General features: G+C 49.1%; 1 protein-coding gene across 12 annotated transcripts in view; it reads left to right on the top strand.

Annotated features, from left to right (window-relative positions):
* The window catches only part of UBR4 (ubiquitin protein ligase E3 component n-recognin 4), a 59,359-nt gene extending 35,267 nt beyond the window's left edge, over positions 1-24,092 (top strand). For 9 of the 12 annotated variants that reach the window (XM_075190832.1, XM_075190828.1, XM_075190830.1 and 6 more), the window contains 31 exons: positions 192-317; positions 404-532; positions 619-962; positions 1,043-1,133; positions 1,653-1,737; positions 2,242-2,369; positions 2,551-2,680; positions 2,884-3,041; positions 3,149-3,258; positions 3,420-3,561; positions 3,975-4,056; positions 4,140-4,313; positions 4,535-4,656; positions 4,859-5,056; positions 5,251-5,331; positions 5,770-5,857; positions 6,155-6,282; positions 6,378-6,485; positions 6,561-6,680; positions 8,038-8,228; positions 8,608-8,781; positions 9,253-9,352; positions 10,609-10,830; positions 11,020-11,133; positions 11,428-11,570; positions 19,506-19,631; positions 19,712-19,906; positions 20,084-20,308; positions 21,945-22,035; positions 22,826-22,988; positions 23,255-24,092. In XM_075190832.1, the coding sequence (XP_075046933.1) occupies positions 192-317; positions 404-532; positions 619-962; positions 1,043-1,133; positions 1,653-1,737; positions 2,242-2,369; positions 2,551-2,680; positions 2,884-3,041; positions 3,149-3,258; positions 3,420-3,561; positions 3,975-4,056; positions 4,140-4,313; positions 4,535-4,656; positions 4,859-5,056; positions 5,251-5,331; positions 5,770-5,857; positions 6,155-6,282; positions 6,378-6,485; positions 6,561-6,680; positions 8,038-8,228; positions 8,608-8,781; positions 9,253-9,352; positions 10,609-10,830; positions 11,020-11,133; positions 11,428-11,570; positions 19,506-19,631; positions 19,712-19,906; positions 20,084-20,308; positions 21,945-22,035; positions 22,826-22,988; positions 23,255-23,319 (4,353 nt within the window). In that variant the 3' untranslated portion in view covers positions 23,320-24,092. The remainder of the gene's footprint in view (positions 1-191; positions 318-403; positions 533-618; positions 963-1,042; positions 1,134-1,652; positions 1,738-2,241; positions 2,370-2,550; positions 2,681-2,883; positions 3,042-3,148; positions 3,259-3,419; positions 3,562-3,974; positions 4,057-4,139; positions 4,314-4,534; positions 4,657-4,858; positions 5,057-5,250; positions 5,332-5,769; positions 5,858-6,154; positions 6,283-6,377; positions 6,486-6,560; positions 6,681-8,037; positions 8,229-8,607; positions 8,782-9,252; positions 9,353-10,608; positions 10,831-11,019; positions 11,134-11,427; positions 11,571-19,505; positions 19,632-19,711; positions 19,907-20,083; positions 20,309-21,944; positions 22,036-22,825; positions 22,989-23,254) is intronic. The other 3 variants (XM_075190833.1, XM_075190834.1, XM_075190824.1) reach the window with 1 other exon arrangement.
* The last annotated feature ends 822 nt before the right edge of the window (positions 24,093-24,914 follow it).

Below are 24,914 nucleotides of genomic sequence, written 5' to 3'. Positions count from 1 at the left end.
TGAGAGGAGAGACATTATCTACTTAGCTGGTGTATTAGTTGCTAGAGAAGAGCTGTATGATATCTGAGCAGTTATTTCCTGGGCTATAAGAAGTGCTCTATGTAATAATTGATTGGTTATTTCTTGCTTGTTAGTATTGACACATATTAGAATGTCCATTAACTGCGTCACCTTCTGTGTTCCATCTCTAGGCCGTCACTAACATTAACACTTTGCTGGACAAAGCTGACCGTGTCTATCACCAGCTGATGGGGCACCGGCCGCAGCTAGAGAATCTTCTTTATAAAGTCAACGAAGCTGCCCCTGAAAAGCCCCAGGTAAGATACCCCCTTTGTTATCCCAGAATTTTACACTACAGTTTCCCTTAGTCTCTGATTTATTCGATTCTATGTTTACTGTACAGGACGACTCTGCCAACGCCGGGGGAATAAGCTCCACCTCAGCCAGTGTCAACCGCTACATCCTGCAGCTGGCTCAGGAATACTGTGGAGACTGCAAGAACTCTTTTGACGAGCTCTCTAAGATCATACAGGTAAAGGCAGCGGAGCACTTAAAGGTTTCCTTTAAATTTATTTTTTAAATAAAAGCATTTTCTGACATTTTGCTTTGATTCCTTAGAAAGTGTTCGCCTCTCGGAAAGAGCTTTTGGAGTACGATCTGCAGCAGAGAGAAGCCGCCACCAGGTCCTCTCGCACCACCGTGCAGCCCACCTTCACCGCCAGCCAGTACAGAGCCTTGTCGGTGCTCGGTTGTGGTCACACCTCCTCCACCAAGTGCTACGGTTGTGCGTCGGCCGTGACGGAGCACTGCATCACGCAGCTACGTGCCCTGGCCACCAATAGCACCATACGGCACATCCTGGTATCGCAGGGTCTTATCCGGGAGCTGTTTGATTACAATCTCCGCCGTGGTCCCGCAGCTATGCGCGACGAGGTGCGACAGGTCATGTGCCTCCTTACCAGGTACGATCCGCTCGCACGGGGATTTCTGGGACGTCAATAACTTCCCCCGCTATATTGTGTCCCTTTGCTCTGTTTTACAGAGACAATCCAGAAGCCACTCAGCAGATGAACAATTTAATCATCAATAAAGTGTCGACTGCTCTCAAAGGGCACTGGGCAAATCCAGACCTGGTAAGAACGTTCTGTACCAATCATCTAATTATGACGTACTTATTAACCAGTGTATGACTTGTATGGTTTGGCAACTTTCGATCCAGATTGAATTATAGTTTTAAAAAAGTTAAATGTTGATTTGCAAAAGTAGTAACAAGTTAAAACGCCCTTAAACTGTTCCATGTCACTAAACTTGTATTTACAGATAAAAACTCTAAAAGCCGCCATCTTTCATCGGCTCAGAATTTGTCTGCTGTTTACTTTTATTAGAGTTAGACATTAAAAGAAGAGAAGATTCCTCCACTGTAGCCAATGTAATCATTATGTAGATCAAGGACAGATGTGGAATATTCCTCACGAGGTCTCTTCACACATCGGTTTATCCTTCCACGCTGGTATAAGACGGTGTCTCGCCATAGCTTTCAGGCTCTCTGGTTTTGATACCTTTGTTAATAAACCCCTGTCCTTTTAATTACCTGGTGCTTTACCTAAGAGCAGCTATATATGGATAACTGTATATTGTTACATGATTTGTAGGCCAGCAGTCTGCAGTATGAGATGCTGCTACTCACTGACTCCATCTCCAAAGAGGATAGTTGCTGGGAACTTCGCCTGCGCTGTGGTGAGTACTAGGCCGTAAGCCCGACAGAAATAAGCGCACATAGATAAAACTTTGTTTTTGAGAATAATTAAATAGCCACAAATAAAACCAATATAGAAACAGAATAACACCTGCTTGAGCTGCAGTTACATTACATTATGCCGTCAATAATCGGAGAATGTAGTCTGGTCCATCCCTAAGGAGCCGATGACCTTAGTGAAGTGTTGAGTATTTGGATTCATTCCCAGGAGTATTGGTCTCTGATTATCAGAGAATTCCTAGGCCCAAAGCTTCCGACACCGTAAAATAGATCGTTCATCTCCTACAGCAACCTCACAGTTTCCTCAGAAGCAAAATCCAAACCTCTACCCGTGTCTGACCAGCCATGCCCACATTCCCATAGCTTCATACTTTGTGTACCAGGCCTGAGTAACGTTTAAATTGAAACTATAGGGAGGTATAGAACTATTATGTGGTTCTGGTTGTTTTATTCTGTATCTCTAATATGTTGCATCTACTCCTCAGCTCTCAGCCTCTTCTTGATGTCCGTCAACATTAAGACCCCTGTTGTGGTGGAGAACATCACTTTAATGTGCCTGAGAATCCTGCAGAAACTCATTAAACCTCCCACCCCGACCAGCAAGAAGAACAAGGTACATTTTTTCCTTGGGCAAGGGGACCAGTCCCAAACTTCGTCCACTTTGTTCCCTCGTCCTGCCAAGATGGGTCTCGCTGCAATTACGTCTTTTGTACTTTTCCTTGAACTCTCTTCCAAATCACGGGATGTATTTCGTGTCATGCAGACTGCATTTGTTTACTCATTACTCTCTTTAGGATGTGCCCATGGAGGCACTAACAACAGTCAAGCCGTACAGCAACGAGATCCACGCACAGGCCCAGCTCTGGCTCAAGAGAGACCCCAAAGCATCTTATGAGGCCTGGAAGAAGTGTCTCCCAGCCCGAGGTAAGACAATCTGTCTGGTGCCTTTGTTACATTAGGGAGGTGATTAGATAACAGTACTTCATCCCATGGACTGTGTTGTGGAGACCTGATAAATGTTCGATATAATGGGAGGTTTTCAGGACTGTAGTGAGAAGTATCTGCAGATGGTTCAGGACATTGAGACGTCTGGTCACCCAGATGACTGCTTTCCTTTCTGATATCAGGTGTAGAAGTCGGTGGGAAGACGCCCAGCAAAGAGGAGCTAAGGCAGATGTACCTGCAAGAGAAATACGTATGGAAATGGAAACAACTGCTGAGCAGAAAGGGCAAGAGGACAACTCCTCTCGATCTCAAGCTTGGACATAACAACTGGCTGAGACAGGTGGGTGCATTGTCCAGTCCCCGCACACAACGACAGGATTGTGCTGACAACGCTGCGGACTGCACACGGGCGAATGTACAAGTAACGTTTTATTGGTTTACACACAGGTGTTGTTCACCCCAGCCACCCAAGCAGCACGTCAGGCTGCGTGCACCATCGTTGAGGCGCTGGCCACTATCCCGAGTCGTAGGCAACAGGTCCTGGATCTTCTCACTAGGTCAGTGTGTCCTGTTGTAGAATAGATTGGATACTGTATTTCAAAGACAGCAGCTGTTTTAATTTAAATTGAATAAATGTTGCAGAGAGTTATGGGAGAACGTGACTGGATTAAGAAGTTTTGAGCCATGAGTTGTTCATCTTGAGGCTTCTCTCTTGCAGCTACTTGGACGAGTTGAGTGTCGCCGGGGAGTGTGCAGCTGAGTATCTCGCTCTGTATCAGAAGCTCATCAAGGCAGCTCACTGGAAGGTGTACCTGGCAGCACGAGGCGTCCTGCCTTACGTGGGAAACCTCATCACCAAGGTAACGGCGCCCGCCTCTACGCCAACACCAATGCTCGCCCACCTTTACGCTAACACCAATGCTCGCCCACCTCTACGCCAACACCAATGCTCGCCCACCTCTACGCCAACACCAATGCTCGCCCACCTCTACGCCAACACCAATGCTCGCCCACCTTTACGCCAACACCAATGCTGCCGCGTACAGGAAGCCTATGTGTGTAATGGCAGCTGGAAATCTACGTGCAAATATAATTTGTTCAGAAGTTCTTTACAGAAATAATTGATCATATGAAGAATCCAAAATGCCAGGTGGAATCTAGCAACTAATACCAATATATTCTGTCCCAAATAGAAAGCATCTCGTGGTACGAATGGTTCTTCAAGGTGAATAAAACTCACTTTGTGTTTTCTGCTTATGATCTTCTATTTTAGGAGATTGCCCGTCTGCTGGCTTTGGAGGAGGCGACGCTCAGTACAGATTTGCAGCAGGGGTACGCCTTAAAAAGCCTCACAGGTAAGACTCTGTGATACTCCACCTGCGCTTCCGATGGCTCCTGTTGACGTGACCCCTGACACGTCCTGTCTCCTGCTCCTTAGGTCTCCTGTCCTCATTTGTGGAGGTGGAATCCATCAAACGTCACTTCAAGAGCCGTCTGGTCGGCACCGTGCTTAACGGTTACCTCTGCCTCAGGAAGCTGGTGGTACAGAGAACCAAGCTGATCGATGAGACTCAGGATATGTTACTGGAGATGCTGGAGGACATGACAACGGGTAACGCCTCACACGTCATTTCCCCCTGCCCTCTGCCACGTAATATGTTCTATCATTGCTGGTCTTGCTGGATGACAGTAAAAAGCAAGACCAGCACCTAAAAGAATAGTGTTGGTTTATTACATTAACTAAAGTTGCCCAATGTTTTCGTTCCTGGAGGTGTCTTGGCACCAATTAGTTCTGTGTGGACTGGGAATGACTAGTCCGTTACTTCTCTGCAGGCACAGAGTCAGAAACCAAGGCTTTCATGGCGGTGTGCATCGAAACAGCCAAACGGTATAGCCTGGATGACTACAGGACTCCTGTCTTTATATTTGAGCGGCTCTGCAGCATCATATATCCCGTGAGTGATTGAAAAGGGTTATCCCGAACTGTTTTTTTGGGAGTTTTTTCTACATGATAAATAATGGGGGGATTCATTGACCTGCTCTAAGTAGTCGGCTCCTGGTCACAGGGGCCTCTATCCCACCAGTAGCCCTCATCACTGAATCCTGGTTTTGGCAACGATGGTTAAATTAACCACATGGTTTGTGTCCCCTCCCTAGGAAGAGAATGAAGTGACGGAGTTCTTTGTGACCCTGGAGAAAGACCCCCAGCAAGAAGACTTCCTACAGGGCCGAATGCCGGGCAATCCGTACAGCAGTAACGAACCGGGCATCGGGCCTCTAATGAGGGACATCAAGAATAAGATCTGCCAAGACTGTGACCTTGTAGCCCTGTTAGAGGACGACAGCGGGATGGAGGTCAGTGTGTAACGGGAAATGTTGTTTGTTATGGGAGAGGGCCATGTTTAATACCACCATTGTGACTCCGCGGTTGGTATCGCAGCCCTGACTGAAAACTGGGCATGTGGGAGGGACAATGAGCAATGATAGACACAGGCATTGGGGCTTCTGAATGGCGAGGTGAAGGAATTATAACTATATCTGTTTTCCAGCTTCTGGTGAACAACAAGATCATCAGTCTGGACCTGCCTGTGGCTGAGGTGTACAAGAAGGTCTGGTGTCCCACTAATGAGGTATGGCTTTATCTGATGTTGTACTGTTTGTGCTATCACTGACAACATGCAAGCACGTATCGCCACCTACAGGCAGTCTAAACAACTGCGGCCTGTTAGCTTCTTGCACAGGGTTAACCCTTTGGTTTAAATCCAGTGAGTTATGTAACTTATAAAATGAGTGATACTGACACTTTAATTATTCAGGATACTTTAAGGGAATTTCCACCTCCTAGGTGGGGGCAGAACTTCTCTTCCTGCCTTTTAGTGTTACCTAATAATATGTATATGACCTATACATACTATGGGTCACTGCCATTGTGCCAGTTTAAGGTGTGGGCTGTGCTGTGGAATCTCCGTTACATTCTTTAAATTCTTATCCATGGAAACTTCTCTTAGTATATGAAGCGTTGCTGTACCCCTTAGCACTCGCTGCTCTAAGCTAATATGTTGTTTCAGGGCGAACCAATGAGAATTATTTACCGAATGCGGGGTCTTTTGGGAGATGCCACAGAAGAATTCATTGAGTCTTTGGACTCCACAACAGGTAACATAATATCAGACACACTAAGCTGAGAGTTCAATCGATATATAACTAACAAGGTGGTTACACAAATGTTACTGGGAGTGGTCACATTGTTACACTTACTAAAACGAGTCATATTGATGTCCACTCTATTGGATTTACTTCTCCATGGTCCTTGATGTTTTATCCATGTGATTTGGATACTAGCCGAGCCTGCTGTAACTGCGGAGAATCTGCAGCTTCTCAGGTGTCTGCCTGCCTCTGTATAGAGAGGATTGTGGTAATAAGGCACTTTAATTCTTTAAACCTCATTGGCAGATGAGGAGGAAGACGAAGAGGAGGTGTACAAGATGGCGGGAGTGATGGCGCAGTGCGGCGGTCTGGAGTGTATGCTGAACCGTCTAGCTGGCATCAAGGACTTCAAGCAGGGGCGTCACCTTCTCACAGTGAGTCCGGCTATGAAGATGGTGGATGCGGGTGTGTGTTATAGGGCCCCATACTCTGTACAGATCATCAGCCCCTGGTTTGTTGTCACCTCCAGGTTCTCCTGAAGCTTTTCAGTTACTGTGTGAAGGTGAAAGTCAACCGGCAGCAGCTGGTGAAGCCTGAGATGAACACGCTCAACGTCATGCTGGGAACCTTGAACTTGGTAAGCCTCTGCCTGTACTACAGGTTAGTTTGTGTGGTCCTGGTGGTGACTGACGACCCCTTCTCTTCCCCCCAGGCCCTGGTGGCTGAGCAGGAGAGTAAAGACAGTGGTGGAGCCGCGGTGGCAGAGCAGGTGCTGAGCATTATGGAGATTATTCTGGATGAGTCCAATGCAGAACCGCTGAGTGAGGACAAGGTGAGAGGCTTTATGTAACATTCTTCTCTTCCACCGCTAGAACGACTCCCCTCTTGCTAGGCAATTTCAGCTTTTTGTTTAGGGCGTTCAGCACAATATGTTATGGATTTTACATAGTTTGCGTTTTGTTGAAAGAAGATTTTTTTTTTTGCACATCTGGTTGTTTATTATAGTAGTTATGATTTCTTTAATGAGGAAATCCTGAGTGAATGGAGCTTACTCTGCAATTTCCTTTCTCGCCGCTCCTCGTCTGCCTCCCCTCTCTGCCTTGCCCTACACTGGCTCCCCGTTCCTTGCAGAATCCTTTTCAAACTCCTGACCGTCACTTACAAGGCTCTCTCCCAGTCTACTGCTCCCTATATCTCTAACCTCCTTTCCATTCACACTCCTGCCCGTTCCCTGCGCTCGGCCAATGACCGTCACCTCTCCTCCACTCTGATCACCTCTTCCCACTCCAGAATCCAAGACTTCTCCCGCGCTGCCCCCCTTCACTGGAACGACCTCCCTCCCTCCATCCGTCTTTCTCCCAATATGTCCTCCTTCAAGAGGGCACTCAAAACTTACCTGTTCCTAAAGGCTTACCAACCTTCCACCTAACCTCTCCTCCACCTGTTCTTCCCCTCTCTCCTCCCGCCCCCCTGTTCTCTCCCCACTTCAACTTGCTCCCTGTGTGCCTGAGATCTGTCTACCCTCCCTTAGGATGTAAGCTCACTTGAGCAGGGCCCTCTTCCCTCTGTTCTCCATACCTGCTCTTCTGCTCCGTCTTTACTGCATTAGCCTGCCTGGAGTCTCTGAAGTTTTGGTATTTTTTGTTAACCGTTTGTAATGTGTCACCTTGTTTAGTCTACTGTTTGTGCTGTGTACGGCGCTGCGGAACTCTTGTGGCGCCTAATAAATAAAGGATAATAATAATAATAATAATTTATGCCACCAGTATAAACTTCTTTATGTACTGTGTACTACCCTTGTACAACCAGTAGATGGCAGCATCCTCTCCTGCAGATATCTACCTGGCTGCTGCTTTAGCATTTATACCTTGTGTAACCCCCAAAATGTGACACCCTACCAACTGCAGATATTAAATAATTTAACCCAGAGAGTAAGTCTGGTGTACAGAACTTGTATATGTCCTGTATATAGATACACTGTTATCTACCAGGTTATAGACACGGCTCTCTTGGATCATATTAGTGTCACTGTTTCTATACATTTGCCCTTTCTCGTATCTTTAAAATTAAAATGGACAGGACACGTTTTCAGCAGTCACACCTAGCTCACGTGATGTTTATCTTTGTACTGGGACTAGTATGCTCTAACGGTCTCCTAATGTCCTGTTATCACTCTCTGACTCGTACAGGGAAACTTGCTGCTCACCGGAGATAAGGATCAGCTGGTGATGCTGTTGGATCAAATCAACAGCACGTTTGTGCGTTCTAACCCCAGCGTGCTGCAGGGTCTCCTACGCATCATCCCCTACCTGTCATTCGGCGAGATGGAGAAGATGCAGATCCTGGTGGATCGCTTCAAGCCGTACTGCACGTTTGAGAAGTAGGTGACCGTCTCATGCCTTCCATACTGTGCCTGTTTCATCAGCTCCCCCTCCTTAACAAAGTATCTGTTATGGGTCTATCTATTGGGGTCTTTGGCTATATTAAATCTGGAGATACTACAGGGCCCCTGTGATAAAGATCCATACATTACAGAAGTGTAATAGTGCCCTCTACTGGTGCCTTAGAGAATACACTGTGTGTAACTAATGCTACGACTTAATGACCTCATAATAACTTAATCAGTAAAACAGGTACAATCCCCGTGTCCGAGAGGCTTCACATAGACTAACGAGTAATTCTACCTGAGACTGGTGACCTAGTCATGTGACTGTCTGCAGTGTACTCTGGGTAAATGACCTAAGGCTCTCGTTCCGCAGGTACGATGACGAGCACTGCGCAGATGACAAGGTTTTCCTGGACTGTTTCTGCAAGATAGCCGCCGGCATCAAGAACAACAGCAATGGCCGCCAACTGAAAGACCTCATCCTTCAGAAAGGGATCACACAGAATGCCCTGGACTACATGAAGAAGCACATTCCTAGTGCCAAGAAGTGAGCCCTTGTCTTTCCTCTTATTACAGATTAGTAATAACATTGTCTGCACGTGTGATGTATGTTCCTGCGCTGTTCTCGGGTGTTGCATGTCGCCGTCTCGCATACAGCCGCACCTCTGTTAATATCCCGATATATCGTTTGTATTCTCTTTACCACATCTCTTTGTTCTACACCAGCGTGTTTTATCAAACTCTCCATTGTAATGTACTTCTGCTTCTGTCCTCGTTTACGCCATTAAATGCAGTTTGTGCCATTCTCACCCTTACCCGCACTCCTCCCCCAACTGTTTTTGTTGCTCTTGGCTCCTGCTCGTACATGCAGCTTATAGTCTCCATAAACTCTTCAGAAGCCCAAATAGTGTGTGCTGCAGGGGAAGGAGGGTTTGTGGGATCTCCGTGCACGTGTGTGGCGGGCTGTACATGTGCCGTTGTTCTTCCCTGAAGTTTATTTACATGCTGTGTGTTCTAGCCTGGATGCTGATATCTGGAAGAAGTTCCTGTCTCGGCCGGCTCTCCCCTTTATTCTGAGGTTGCTGAGAGGATTGGCCACACAGCACCCACCCACACAGGTGAGCACTCCCGGACCTACGACTAGGTGGGCAGCTGACTCTAGGGTCCTGCGTGATGATCCCTGAGTATAAACCTCTGATATCTGATCTCTTCCAGAATCCACCTGCTAATGAAGTGTAAAGTTACATTAATTAGTTTTGTCCATTTCACTCTGTCTTATTTCTCACCAGTCGGATAGATTGACGTTCGTCTATAATGTACGTTTTGGGCAGGGGATTCATGTAGTGAAAGCCAGAGCTTAAAAACAAATGATCCACTGTTCAGTGTCCTCACTTAAGCTTACTGCACATCTGCCAGCTGTAAAGTAAGATGCTAAAATTCATACAGTGCGGGGCCCAGGGCTAAGCAGTACTTTATGTGGTCATCATATGGGTTTAGGAATGTAGTTGTTCAGGACCCACAGTTTTGTGTCTGGAGGGGGGGTGGGGTAGAACCATCAGATTATATGTTTACAGCAGTGAACTGATCTTGTGGAGACAGTGACCTTTCAAGGATCCACAGCAGCACAGAGTGCATCAGGAGATAAGTGATGTGTTAGTGAGGACAGGGCTGCATGTGACAGGGGCAGTGACATGATGTGAGGAGGGGAATGGAGGCAGCAGGAAGCCACAGACTGAGAGTTATATAGTGGGAGGAGCAGGGTCCCCCAGCAGCACAGAGTATATCAGGAGATGAGTGATGTGTTAGTGAGGACAGGGCTGCATGTGACAGGGGCAGTGACATGATGTGAGGAGGGGAATGGAGGCAGCAGGAAGCCACAGACTGAGAGTTATATAGTGGAAGGAGCAGGGTCCCCAGCAGCACAGAGTAGATCAGGAGATGAGTGATGTTAGTGAGGACAGGGCTGCATGTGACAGGGGCAGTGACATGATGTGAGGAGGGGAATGGAGGCAGCAGGAAGCCACAGACTGAGAGTTATATAGTGGAAGGAGCAGGGTCCCCAGCAGCACAGAGTATATCAGGAGATGAGTGATGTGTTAGTGAGGACAGGGCTGCATGTGACGGGGGCAGTGACATGATGTGAGGAGGGGAATGGAGGCAGCAGGAAGCCACAGACTGAGAGTTATATAGTGGAAGGAGCAGGGTCCCCAGCAGCACAGAGCGGTGATGTAAAGTTCTTGTTAAACGTATGCAGAAAGGTTGTGGTGTCAATATGACATAAAGCTAATACACTTTCCTGTGTTCAGTGATGTCTTATTATCCTGTCATGCATGTTCCGTGTTCCCAGCCATGACCTCTCATTAACACTGTTCAGCAGGCCCTCATTGGAACAGACTCCATCACAAACCTCCACAAACTAGAACAAGTGTCCAGCGATGAGGGGATCGGGACCCTGGCAGAGAACCTGCTGGAGGCTCTTCGAGAACATCCCGATGTCAATAAGAAGATTGATGCCGCGAGGAAAGAAACGCGAGCGGAGAAGAAACGGATGGCCATGGCTATGAGGCAGAAAGCGCTGGGGACACTGGGCATGACTGTGAGTAATCTAAACCCTTCCTGGTGGGAACAGAGTCTATATGGAGACTGCTGGATATGTGACGAATTAACGCATTTCATGTTTTTAATTTTGCTTTGTGGTTTAGAAACGGAGCATATTCTTAAATTGGCTCTCAAAGTAATGCTCAAGTCTACAACACTGTCATTATACCTTGTTCTGCTCTTCCAGACTAATGAGAAGGGTCAAGTGGTGACTAAGACGGCTCTTCTGAAGCAGATGGAAGAGCTGATCGAGGAGCCGGGACTTACCTGTTGTATCTGCAGAGAAGGATACAAGTTCCAGGTACGGGACTGGGTGGTTGGGTGACTGTGTCGGGACTGGGTGGTTGGAACGGGAAGTGTTCGTTACGGATTTATAGGCACGACCTCTGGAAGCCGCCGGTGTTTTCATGTGTTCTGTCTGTTAATTTACCTAGCAGCACCGTCTAGCAGACTTGGGCACCTTGTTATCCTCCATCTATTGTGTAACTACACGCCTCAGTCTGTGGGCAATGCTGGGACTTCTAGTTCCATAGCGGTTGGCATAACGCAGGTGGCAAACCTCTGATCGAATTGTGAGAATTATTCTGTTTTCCAGCCGACCAAAGTGCTTGGTATCTACACATTCACCAAACGCGTCACCCTGGAGGAGACGGAGAACAAGCCCCGCAAGCAGTACGCTTACAGCACCGTGTCTCACTTCAACATCGTCCACTACGACTGTCACCTTGCTGCTGTCAGGTGCCCAGAGCGTTGCGTGTGATTGCTGTACTGTGGGGTAGTTTAGGTTTTGGAGGGGGTCCTGGTCCCCGAGCAGGATGAATTAATGTTACTACTTGTAGGGTTATGGCTACGTTTTGCCAAACCTCAGTTGAGTTGAGGGGGCACAGTGATTGCAGTACAGGATGTATTAGCTGGTAGGGGTACAGCTGAGGTGGGGGCACAGTGATTGCAGTACAGGATGTATTAGCTGGTAGGGGTACAGCTGAGGTGGGGGCACAGTGATTGCAGTACAGGATGTATTAGCTGGTAAGGGGGTACAGCTGAGGTGGGGGCACAGTGATTGCAGTACAGGATGTATTAGCTGGTAGGGGGTACAGCTGAGGTGGGGGCACAGTGATTGCTGTACAGGATGTATTAGCTGGTAGGGGGTACAGCTGAGGTGGGGGCACAGTGATTGCTGTACAGGATGTATTAGCTGGTAGGGGGTACAGCTGAGATGGGGGCACAGTGATTGCAGTACAGGATGTATTAGCTGGTAGGGGTACAGCTGAGGTGGGGGCACAGTGATTGCAGTACAGGATGTATTAGCTGGTAGGGAGGGGTACAGCTGAGGTGGGGGCACAGTGATTGCAGTACAGGATGTATTAGCTGGTAGGGGGTACAGCTGAGATGGGGGCACAGTGATTGCAGTACAGGATGTATTAGCTGGTAGGGGTACAGCTGAGGTGGGGGCACAGTGATTGCAGTACAGGATGTATTAGCTGGTAGGGGGTACAGCTGAGGTGGGGGCACAGTGATTGTAGTACAGTGATGTATTAGCTGGTAGGGGTACAGCTGAGGTGGGGGCACAGTGATTGCAGTACAGGGATGTATTAGCTGGTAGGGAGGGGTACAGCTGAGGTGGGGGCACAGTGATTGCAGTACAGGGATGTATTAGCTGGTAGGGGTACAGCTGACGTGGGGGGCACAGTGATTGCAGTACAGGATGTATTAGCTGGTAGGGGGTACAACTGAGGTGGGGGCACAGTGATTGCTGTACAGGATGTATTAGCTGGTAGGGGGTACAGCTGAGGTGGGGGCACAGTGATTGCTGTACAGCATGTATTAGCTGGTAGGGGTACAGCTGAGGTGGGGGCACAGTGATTGCAGTACAGGATGTATTAGCTGGTAGGGGTACAGCTGAGGTGGGGGCACAGTGATTGCAGTACAGGATGTATTGGCTAGTAGGGGGTACAGCTGAGGTGGGGGCACAGTGATTGCAGTACAGGATGTATTAGCTGGTAGGGGGTACACCTGAGGTGGGGGCACAGTGATTGCAGTACAGGGATGTATTAGCTGGTAGGGGTACCGCTGAGGTGGGGGCACAGTGATTGTAGTACAGTGATGAATTAGCTGGTAGGGAGGGGTACAGCTGAGGTGGGGGCACAGTGATTGCAGTACAGGGATGTATTAGCTGGTAGGGAGGGGTACAGCTGAGGTGGGGGCACAGTGATTGCAGTACAGGGATGTATTAGCTGGTAGGGGTACAGCTGAGGTGGGGGCACAGTGATTGCAGTACAGGATGTATTAGCTGGTAGGGGGTACAGCTGAGGTGGGGGCACAGTGATTGCAGTACAGGATGTATTAGCTGGTAGGGGGTACAGCTGACGTGGGGGGCACAGTGATTGCAGTACAGGATGTATTAGCTGGTAGGTAGGGGTACAGCTGAGGTGGGGGCACAGTGATTGCAGTACAGGATGTATTAGCTGGTAGGGGGTACAGCTGACGTGGGGGGCACAGTGATTGCAGTACAGGATGTATTAGCTGGTAGGGGGCACAGTGATTGTAGTACAGGATGTATTAGCTGGTAGGGGGTACAGTGATTGCAGTACAGGATGTATTAGCTGGTAGGGGGTACAGCTGAGGTGGGGGCACAGTGATTGTAGTACAGGATGTATTAGCTGGTAGGAGGTACAGCTGAGGAGGGGGCACAGTGATTGCAGTACAGGGATGTATTAGCTGGCAGGGGTACAGCTGACGTGGGGGGCACAGTGATTGCAGTACAGGATGTATTAGCTGGTAGGGGGTACAGCTGAGGTGGGGGCACAGTGATTGCTGTACAGGATGTATTAGCTGGTAGGGGTACAGCTGAGGTGGGGGCACAGTGATTGCAGTACAGGATGTATTAGCTGGTAGGGGTACAGCTGAGGTGGGGGCACAGTGATTGCAGTACAGGATGTATTAGCTGGTAGGGGGTACAGCTGAGGTGGGGGCACAGTGATTGTAGTACAGGGATGTATTAGCTGGTAAGGGGTACAGCTGATGTGGGGGGCACAGTGATTGCAGTACAGGGATGTATTAGCTGGTAGGGGGTACAGCTGACGTGGGGGCACAGTGATTGCAGTACAGGATGTATTAGCTGGTAGGGGGTACAGCTGAGGTAGAGGCACAGTGATTGCAGTACAGGATGTATTAGCTGGTAGGGGGTACAGCTGATGTGGGGGGCACAGTGATTGCAGTACAGGATGTATTAGCTGGTAGGGGGTACAGCTGAGGTGGGGGCACAGTGATTGCAGTACAGGATGTATTAGCTGGTAGGGGGTACAGCTGAGGTAGAGGCACAGTGATTGCAGTACAGGATGTATTAGCTGGTAGGGGTACAGCTGAGGTGGGGGCACAGTGATTGCAGTACAGGATGTATTAGCTGGTAGGGGGTACAGCTGACGTGGGGGGCACAGTGATTGCAGTACAGGATGTATTAGCTGGTAGGGGGTACAGCTGATGTGGGGGGCACAGTGATTGTAGTACAGGGATGTATTAGCTGGTAGGGGGTACAGCTGAGGTGGGGGCACAGTGATTGCTGTACAGGATGTATTAGCTGGTAGGGGGTACAGCTGAGGTGGGGGCACAGTGATTGCAGTACAGGATGTATTAGCTGGTAGGGGTACAGCTGAGGTGGGGGCACAGTGATTGCAGTACAGGATGTATTAGCTGGTAGGGGGTACAGCTGAGGTGGGGGCACAGTGATTGTAGTACAGGGATGTATTAGCTGGTAAGGGGTACAGCTGATGTGGGGGGCACAGTGATTGCAGTACAGGGATGTATTAGCTGGTAGGGGGTACAGCTGAGGAGGGGGGCACAGTGATTGCAGTACAGGATGTATTAGCTGGTAGGGGGTACAGCTGAGGTGGGGGCACAGTGATTGCAGTACAGGATGTATTAGCTGGTAGGGGGTACAGCTGAGGAGGGGGGCACAGTGATTGCAGTACAGGATGTATTAGCTGGTAGGGGGTACAGCTGACGTGGGGGGCACAGTGATTGCAGTACAGGGATGTATTAGCTGGTAGGGGGTACAGCTGACGTGGGGGGCACAGTGATTGCAGTACAGGATGTATTAGCTGGTAGGGGGTACAGCTGAGGTGGGGGCACAGTGATTGCAGTACAGGGATGTATTAGCTGGTAGGGGGTACAGCTGACGTGGGGGGCACAGTGATTGCAGTACAGGATGTATTAGCTGGTAGGGGGTACAGCTGATGTGGGGGGCACAGTGATTGTAGTACAGGGATGTATTAGCTGGTAGGGGGTACAGCTGAGGTGGGGGCACAGTGATTGCAGTACAGGATGTATTAGCTGGTAGGGGGTACAGCTGAGGTGGGGGCACAGTGATTGCAGTACAGGATGTATTAGCTGGTAGGGGGTACAGCTGAGGTGGGGGCACAGTGATTGTAGTACAGGATGTATTAGCTGGTAGGGGGTACAGCTGAGGTGGGGGCACAGTGATTGCAGTACAGGATGTATTAGCTGGTAGGGGTACAGCTGAGGAGGGGGGCACAGTGATTGCAGTACAGGATGTATTAGCTGGTAGGGGGTACAGCTGATGTGGGGGGCACAGTGATTGTAGTACAGGGATGTATTAGCTGGTAGGGGGTACAGCTGAGGTGGGGGCACAGTGATTGCAGTACAGGATGTATTAGCTGGTAGGGGTACAGCTGAGGTGGGGGCACAGTGATTGTAGTACAGGATGTATTAGCTGGTAAGGGGGTACAGCTGAGGTGGGGGCACAGTGATTGCAGTACAGGATGTATTAGCTGGTAGGGGGTACAGCTGAGGTGGGGGCACAGTGATTGCGGCACAGGATGTATAAGCTGGTAGGGGTACAGCTGACGTGGGGGGCACAGTGATTGCAGTACAGGATGTATTAGCTGGTAGGGGGTACAGCTGATGTGGGGGCACAGTGATTGTAGTACAGGGATGTATTAGCTGGTAGGGGGTACAGCTGAGGTGGGGGCACAGTGATTGCAGTACAGGATGTATTAGCTGGTAGGGGGTACAGCTGAGGTGGGGGCACAGTGATTGCAGTACAGGATGTATTAGCTGGTAGGGGGTACAGCTGAGGTGGGGGCACAGTGATTGTAGTACAGGGATGTATTAGCTGGTAAGGGTACAGCTGATGTGGGGGGCACAGTGATTGCAGTACAGGATGTATTAGCTGGTAGGGGTACAGCTGAGGTGGGGGCACAGTGATTGCAGTACAGGATGTATTAGCTGGTAGGGGGTACAGCTGAGGTGGGGGCACAGTGATTGCAGTACAGGATGTATTAGCTGGTAGGGGGTACAGCTGAGGTGGGGGCACAGTGATTGCAGTACAGGATGTATTCGCTGGTAGGGGTACAGCTGAGGTAGAGGCACAGTGATTGCAGTACAGGATGTATTAGCTGGTAGGGGGTACAGCTGAGGAGGGGGCACAGTGATTGTAGTACAGGATGTATTAGCTGGTAGGGGGTACAGCTGACGTGGGGGGCACAGTGATTGCAGTACAGGATGTATTAGCTGGTAGGGGGTACAGCTGATGTGGGGGCACAGTGATTGCAGTACAGGATGTATTAGCTGGTAGGGGGTACAGCTGAGGTGGGGGCACAGTGATTGCAGTACAGGATGTATTAGCTGGTAGGGGGTACAGCTGAGGTGGGGGGCACAGTGATTGCAGTACAGGATGTATTAGCTGGTAGGGGGTACAGCTGATGTGGGGGGCACAGTGATTGTAGTACATGGATGTATTAGCTGGTAGGGAGGGGTACAGCTGACGTGGGGGGCACAGTGATTGCAGTACAGGATGTATTAGCTGGTAGGGGGTACAGCTGAGGAGGGGGGCACAGTGATTGCAGTACAGGATGTATTAGCTGGTAGGGGGTACAGCTGATGTGGGGGGCACAGTGATTGTAGTACATGGATGTATTAGCTGGTAGGGGTACAGCTGAGGAGGGGGGCACAGTGATTGCAGTACAGGATGTATTAGCTGGTAGGGGGTACAGCTGACGTGGGGGGCACAGTGATTGCAGTACAGGATGTATTAGCTGGTAGGGGGTACAGCTGACGTGGGGGGCACAGTGATTGCAGTACAGGATGTATTAGCTGGTAGGGGGTACAGCTGACGTGGGGGGCACAGTGATTGCAGTACAGGATGTATTAGCTGGTAGGGGGTACAGCTGAGGTGGGGGCACAGTGATTGCAGTACAGGATGTATTAGCTGGTAGGGGTACAGCTGAGGAGGGGGGCACAGTGATTGCAGTACAGGATGTATTAGCTGGTAGGGGGTACAGCTGACGTGGGGGGCACAGTGATTGCAGTACAGGATGTATTAGCTGGTAGGGGTACAGCTCAGGTGGAGGTACAGTGATTGCAGTACAGGATGTATTAGCTGGTAGGGGAGGTACAGCTGAGGTGGGGGCACAGTGATTGCAGTACAGGATGTATTAGCTGGTAGGGGGTACAGCTGAGGTGGGGGGCACAGTGATTGCAGTACAGGATGTATTAGCTGGTAGGGGGTACAGCTGAGGTGGGGGCACAGTGATTGCAGTACAGGATGTATTAGCTGGTAAGGGGTACAGCTGACGTGGGGGGCACAGTGATTGCAGTACAGGATGTATTAGCTGGTAGGGGGTACAGCTGACGTGGGGGGCACAGTGATTGCAGTACAGGATGTATTAGCTGGTAGGGGGTACAGCTGAGGTGGGGGCACAGTGATTGCAGTACAGGATGTATTAGCTGGTAGGGGGTACAGCTGACGTGGGGGGCACAGTGATTGCAGTACAGGATGTATTAGCTGGTAGGGGGTACAGCTGAGGTGGGGGCACAGTGATTGCAGTACAGGATGTATTAGCTGGTAGGGGAGGTACAGCTGAGGTGGGGGCACAGTGATTGCAGTACAGGATGTATTAGCTGGTAGGGGGTACAGCTGACGTGGGGGGCACAGTGATTGCAGTACAGGATGTATTAGCTGGTAGGGGGTACAGCTGACGTGGGGGGCACAGTGATTGCAGTACAGGATGTATTAGCTGGTAGGGGGTACAGCTGAGGTGGGGGCACAGTGATTGTAGTACAGGATGTATTAGCTGGTAGGGGGTACAGCTGACGTGGGGGGCACAGTGATTGCAGTACAGGATGTATTAGCTGGTAGGGGGTACAGCTGAGGTGGGGGCACAGTGATTGCAGTACAGGATGTATTAGCTGGTAGGGGTACAGCTGACGTGGGGGGCACAGTGATTGCAGTACAGGATGTATTAGCTGGTAGGGGGTACAGCTGAGGTGGGGGCACAGTGATTGCAGTACAGGATGTATTAGCTGGTAGGGGGTACAGCTGAGGTGGGGGGCACAGTGATTGCAGTACAGGATGTATTAGCTGGTAGGGGGTACAGCTGAGGTGGGGGCACAGTGATTGCAGTACAGGATGTATTAGCTGGTAGGGGAGGTACAGCTGAGGTGGGGGCACAGTGATTGCAGTACAGGATGTATTAGCTGGTAGGGGGTACAGCTGACGTGGGGGGCACAGTGATTGCAGTACAGGATGTATTAGCTGGTAGGGGGTACAGCTGAGGTGGGGGCACAGTGATTGCAGTACAGGATGTATTAGCTGGTAGGGGGTACAGCTGACGTGGGGGGCACAGTGATTGCAGTACAGGATGTATTAGCTGGTAGGGGGTACAGCTGAGGTGGGGGCACAGTGATTGCAGTACAGGGATGTATTAGCTGGTAGGGGGTACAGCTGAGGTGGGGGCACAGTGATTGTAGTACAGGATGTATTAGCTGGTAGGGGGTACAGCTGACGTGGGGGGCACAGTGATTGCAGTACAGGATGTATTAGCTGGTAGGGGGTACAGCTGAGGTGGGGGCACAGTGATTGCAGTACAGGATGTATTAGCTGGTAGGGGGTACAGCTGAGGTGGGGGCACAGTGATTGTAGTACAGGATGTATTAGCTGGTAGGGGGTACAGCTGAGGTGGGGGCACAGTGATTGTAGTACAGGATGTATTAGCTGGTAGGGGGTACAGCTGAGGTGGGGGCACAGTGATTGCAGTACAGGATGTATTAGCTGGTAGGGGTACAGCTGACGTGGGGGGCACAGTGATTGCAGTACAGGATGTATTAGCTGGTAGGGGGTACAGCTGACGTGGGGGGCACAGTGATTGCTGTACAGGATGTATTAGCTGGTAGGGGGTACAGCTGAGGTGGGGGGCACAGTGATTGCAGTACAGGATGTATTAGCTGGTAGGGGTACAGCTGATGTGGGGGGCACAGTGATTGCAGTACAGGGATGTATTAGCTGGTAGGGGGTACAGCTGAGGTGGGGGCACAGTGATTGCAGTACAGGATGTATTAGCTGGTAGGGGGTACAGCTGAGGTGGGGGGCACAGTGATTGCAGTACAGGGATGTATTAGCTGGTAGGGGTACAGCTGAGGTGGGGGCACAGTGATTGCAGTACAGGATGTATTAGCTGGTAGGGGGTACAGCTGAGGTGGGGGGCACAGTGATTGCAGTACAGGGATGTATTAGCTGGTAGGGGGTACAGCTGAGGTGGGGGCACAGTGATTGCAGTACAGGATGTATTAGCTGGTAGGGGGTACAGCTGAGGAGGGGGGTTAGTGTTGCTGTTCTTTGTGGGTCCTCATGTCCTGCTATGCCCTGCTTGCACACAGGTTAGCGCGAGGACGGGAGGAGTGGGACAGCGCAGCTCTACAGAATGCCAACACCAAGTGTAACGGGCTGCTTCCCGTTTGGGGTCCCCACGTTCCAGAGTCTGCGTTCGCCACGTGTTTGGCCAGGTAAGCTGCGTGTGTATGTAGCTCATGTTCCGGTGTTGTGGCCACACGTGTATATGAATGTCTCCGTATCGTCTCCCTAGACACAACACTTACCTGCAGGAGTGTACGGGACAGCGGGAGCCGACCTACCAGCTCAACATCCACGACCTCAAGCTGCTCTTTCTGCGCTTCGCTATGGAGCAGTCCTTCAGCGCCGAGTCTGGGGGAGGAGGAAGAGAAAGCAACATACACCTCATTCCCTACATCATCCACACCGTGCTCTACGTCCTCAACACGTATGTATCCCAGAGAGCGCATTAGCCCGTGTTTCATGTGCCGCTGTTAGGAGGGAGCGCTATGTTCTCTCTGGCGGTCACAGCAGGTCAGGAAACCGTGTATCAATAACGGGCTGTGGTGTAGAAACAACAAAACGTCATTGATCATTAACGACTTTGGTTTCCTCTGTATTCTAGAACTCGCGCTATATCCCGTGAAGAGAAAAACGTTCAAAATTTCCTAGAACAACCCAAAGAGAAGTGGGTGGAAAGTGCCTTCGAGGTGGATGGACCCCATTATTTCACAGTCCTCGCACTACATCTCCTGCCTACCGAGAGGTGGAAAACCATCCGCATCGATGTCCTGCGGCGGCTCCTCGTCGTTAGCCATTTGCGGGCGGTTTCACCCGGAGGGGCAACCAGGTAACGTGCAACCCCTCAGGAACAAGATACCAGTCTGCTGTTTGTTTCTTTTAATGTATTTCGGGTCAGAAGGTCCTTCATCTGCATTACAGCTCCTGGTGGTTGGTGGAACAGTCCCCCTAGTAGGACACTTCATTATAGTTTTACATGGGTCTATGGTATCTACAGATCTGTTAGGACCAGCATTCCTGAACACCTCAACCCAAGTCAAATTGTGTCTTCCTTTTAAATGGCCTGGAGCAGATGGTTGTATTCAGCACCTGTCTCCGTTGGACTGTGTATGAGACCAGAGAGACAATGCTACAGTGGTCTCGTATATGGAGCCTCATGAATAGCAGAAAGCAATGGCAGCGGTCACAAGGATTCGGACCTGCACAGAGGTCCTCGTCCTGATAACAGCTGTTATGGGAATGGAAAAGTAGCTTGTTGACATCCTAAGTGGCGAATGGGCCGGGTGGGGGACACCCAATTCAATGCATTGTGTCTCCCGGGCCTCATTGAGGCCATGTTCAGGCTGAAATCTCTGCTCATTTTTCCTCGCTAGCTTATAAATGTGCGCAGAAATATGAGAGACTATTTCTTAAGATAATGGGCGACTTGCCCGATTCAGTCTGTACTTGTGTCACGTGACTCGTCTTGAGAGGGTCCCGTGATATGTAAGTCCGTACATTCAGGCCACTCATAGATACACACAAGAAGCTATTCTTGCACTGGTGGTTGCAGTGTTGTAGTTTATGCAGCTGCTGGATGAATTCTCCCACCTTTATGTTATAGTAACCTGACACTTTGTGTTATTGTGTCTGAGACTGAGGTTTCTTTCAGACTTATTTTCTGCCAAGTAGATGGAAACGCCGGATACGCTGCAGGATCTCTGTCCGTGCGGTGAATTCACAAGATGTCTCGGGACCTCAAGGAATCTCCCTCAGGCCTAATGTCATTGCTCACATTTGAGTTGCCCAATGCACTTATTGAATTCCCCCAGAATCACTGAGATGTGAGAAATATCATTAGCTAAATACGTGGTTATACTGGAGTTTTGCAGACATCCACCTACGTAGCAGATAATTGAGAGATTCCTCTGCTAGGCGAGTCTGTGGGCCGGTTATGTTACAAACAAAGCAAACTTGGCTCTCTGCTCAAATGTCTCTATTGAAGATGATTAATCCTTTTTAATTGCTTTCTCTTTATTGATTGAGGTTTAATGGGAGCGTCAATTAATGCAAATGATTTTTAATAGATTTAATATCATTAGTGTGATAGAGGGATTGTCTCTTGAGTGAAGGGCATTTGGTGTAGGTCCAGACCCTCCTCCATACTTTCACCTTGTACCAGACACAATTAGAAACGAGTGGGTTTGTTCAGTATTAAAAGGTCTTTTCGTCCACCATGGACTTTCAGTATGGTAGGACAAGATGTGTCCATTAAATGCAGCATTTGGTTGGATAGCCGGTCAGGTGGCGCGTTCAATACACATCTGTCCTGTGACTCTCCGCTCTCCCACCCAGCTATAGCATTGATCGGCAGCTCAGTGGTGGCTGCTACATTGTAATCACTCGTGAGGACCGGTTGCGCAGAGATTTGATCTGATTATAGAATCTGATCGTTCATCGCTGTCCTTATTGTTTTCTCCCCACAGATTGACAGAAAAGGCGATAAAGGACTATTCAGTGTATCGCTCCAGCTTGCTCTTCTGGGCCCTGGTTGACCTCATTTACAATATGTACAAGGTAACGATTTAACCCAGACATAAGTCACTAGACTTGACAATAACTATACAGGGAAAACAGAAACACTGTAATCCGCTATTGATCAAAAACACACATTAAAGGTTCTCCGCTTCGTTCTGCCTCTTACCAGTAATTATGTAGTTTCCTGACATCGCAGGTATGTTTTTCAATCACTCCTTTGCTTGTAGCGTGTGACTCGCCCCGTGCTGGTATTCCAGCCAGTACAAGGGCTTGTCAGCGATTGTCGGGACACTTGCAATAAATGCTGATTTAAAGGGACATTATCCTTAATAAGCAGTGGTGTCCTTCTGGGAGATATATGGGGGGAGGGCATCCATATTACCGGGGAATCTCATTATAAGGTCCCACTGCAGACGTCAAATGAAAGGATCTGTTCTACCCTATATAGTGCAGACGCTAATAGATATTCTGGATGTGGTCTGTAGAAATATTAGTGGTGCTGGTACTTGTATTGGCCACGGAGTCTCAGAGCTGCTCCTATGGCCTCTCTAAGCCTCCGTACTGCCAGTATTTATTCCTGTTCTGCAGAAAGAGCATTTTAGTTTCTTTCTGCTCCTGACCTCGAGAATACTGATTATGTGCATTATATCAGTGGTGTATTTTATAGCAATGTGTCACCAGATTTCTAGGGCTGGTATACAGCCTTCTTTTTAGGCTGTATTCGCATAATTTCATTCAATTACCAGTAACATTGTGCAGAGCCTTTGGGCTTCAGTATCAGATAGAGCCCCGCACAGCGGTTATAAGATGAGTTGTGTTTGTGTTGCAGAAGGTACCGATAAGTAACACAGAAGGAGGCTGGTCCTACTCCCTGGCTGATTACATCCGGCTCAACGACATGCCCATCTACGAGTCCGCAGACAAAGCCCTGAAGACCTTCCAGGACGAGTTCATGCCCGTCGAGTCCTTCTCGGAGTTCATGGATGTGGCTGGTTTGTATCTTTTTAATCCCTCATTGTCCTGTGATTTGTTTGAAATAAAAAGGTTTATTCATGGCGTGGAAGTTGGCTCCATGAAAGGCCCTTAACCCTTTCATAGCCCCACAGTTTAGGAACCAGTTTAATTTGCTGACTGTCGCTTCTTCTGAGCCGTGATCCATTCGGAGCATTTTTCAGGCTGATGTTCTCATGTGTCTTTCACGTGACATTTCCCACAGGCAACGCACTAGATGACTTTCATCCGTCTCTTTGTTTTCCAGGGCTTTTATCCGAAATCAGCGACCCTGACAGCTTTCTTAAGGATCTTTTGAACTCTGTCCCCTGAGCTCCTGCGAGGACGGAGACTGCTTTTAGTCTGTGGATGCTGTTTTCCCTCCCCTGGGTGTTGCAGTAATGTGTTTTTCCTCCATTTTGTAATGTTGGTGAATTTGGGGAGGTAGATGCGTTGGCTCGCTTGCTGCCTCGGAGATCTGACGGGAACCTCGCCGTCTCTTCTGGCGGCTCACACTTCTTTTATCTTCACGCCATCACATAAGTTCAGATTAAAGCTGCCCTCGCTGGCTGACGTTGGTGTTTTAGTGTGTGAGTGAATTTAAGATTAAAAAACGGACAACAGAAAGCCAAAGTGAACTGTGAATCAACACTTTACTGTTAGCGAGAATCCCAGGAGGGACACGGTCATCTTATTGCTAATTGCATGAAATATCCAGCCCACCAAAGTAATACACACATGCATGCCCACATTCTCGTGTCATGGTGACAACCAGTAGCGGGCACCAGCCTGGCGATGAAATTACGTTCTCTTGTCGCGGTCGCCCCCTTCTCCCTCCTCGGACCCCCTGCATTGCTATAACGGATGCTACAGAAGATCCCAATCATTTCTAGATGTGAGTTTTGCTGACAATCTCCATGTCGCACTGCGCTGAGTGAGGCGGACGCAGTCGGTGGTTTGTGTGAAACAAGTGTCGTGTTTGAGTGACGATTCAGAATCTTACTGTCGTGTCCGTTTGTGCGGTCCGGGGCGTCCCCGGCACTCTATTAACATGTAACCAGCTGTTGTCTGCTTAAGATAAAATGTAATAAAGCTTTTGTTTCTCAGTCTCTTGTCCTGTGAGAGATGATGATTTGTGATAAGTGATTGATGCTATTTCATCTGGAGAGAATCTGTTCTCCATCTTCTCTGTTCATTTCATTACTGTCCCGATGTGTTCACCCAATCCACCCACAACACACAAACACTGCAGCTTTTAGGAGTTTTAAGAAACCACTTTGGTTTAGATTATTGATACTGTTTTTCCAGAAGTAGAACAAGCTGACGGGTGACAGCACAACGACACGGGGCCACTTATCCAAACACTTATTCTGACCCGTATGTTGGACAAAGCTCATTTGCAAGCAGAGAACTGGTTCAAACCTATCCATGAGCTTAGTGGAGTCTTCTTGCTGTTTTATCTGATTAGCATGTAAATGAAATAATTGTGCTGATTGACAGTTGTGCAATAAGGTAGTTTTGGTTGAGTTTTTGGGCAGGGAGCGTTCCTGCCTCGGCTTTCAAGCTGTAGGCGTCTTTGGGGCTCCTCTTATGCCAGGAAAAAACCTTCATTTGTCTGCCTTAGATCATCCCGTGTAAAGATGTTTACGCGAAGCCATAAACATATTGTATTGGAATCTTCCAAAGATACGGTACGACTAGTGCAGGGAAATCAAAAACGGCACCAAAAAAAAATATCATCCTTTTGGTTCATTATTCAGCCCGTATTACTGTACCCTGTTGTCTGACCACACCGCATGTCGTAAATGTCCTGTGTCCCGACATTATGCTGCCCAAGTCCTTTCTTCAATTTCTCACTTTTACAGCGATACAGGAAAAATAGAACAAAAAATGTCTGTAGTTTGTTGACTACAATTTTGAATTGCGTC

This window comes from Mixophyes fleayi, chromosome 11, assembly GCF_038048845.1.
Source record: "Mixophyes fleayi isolate aMixFle1 chromosome 11, aMixFle1.hap1, whole genome shotgun sequence".
NCBI classification, from domain to species: domain Eukaryota; kingdom Metazoa; phylum Chordata; class Amphibia; order Anura; family Limnodynastidae; genus Mixophyes; species Mixophyes fleayi.
The sequence above is the reverse complement of the archived record's forward strand: the minus strand, read 5'-3'. Positions and strand labels throughout refer to the sequence as shown.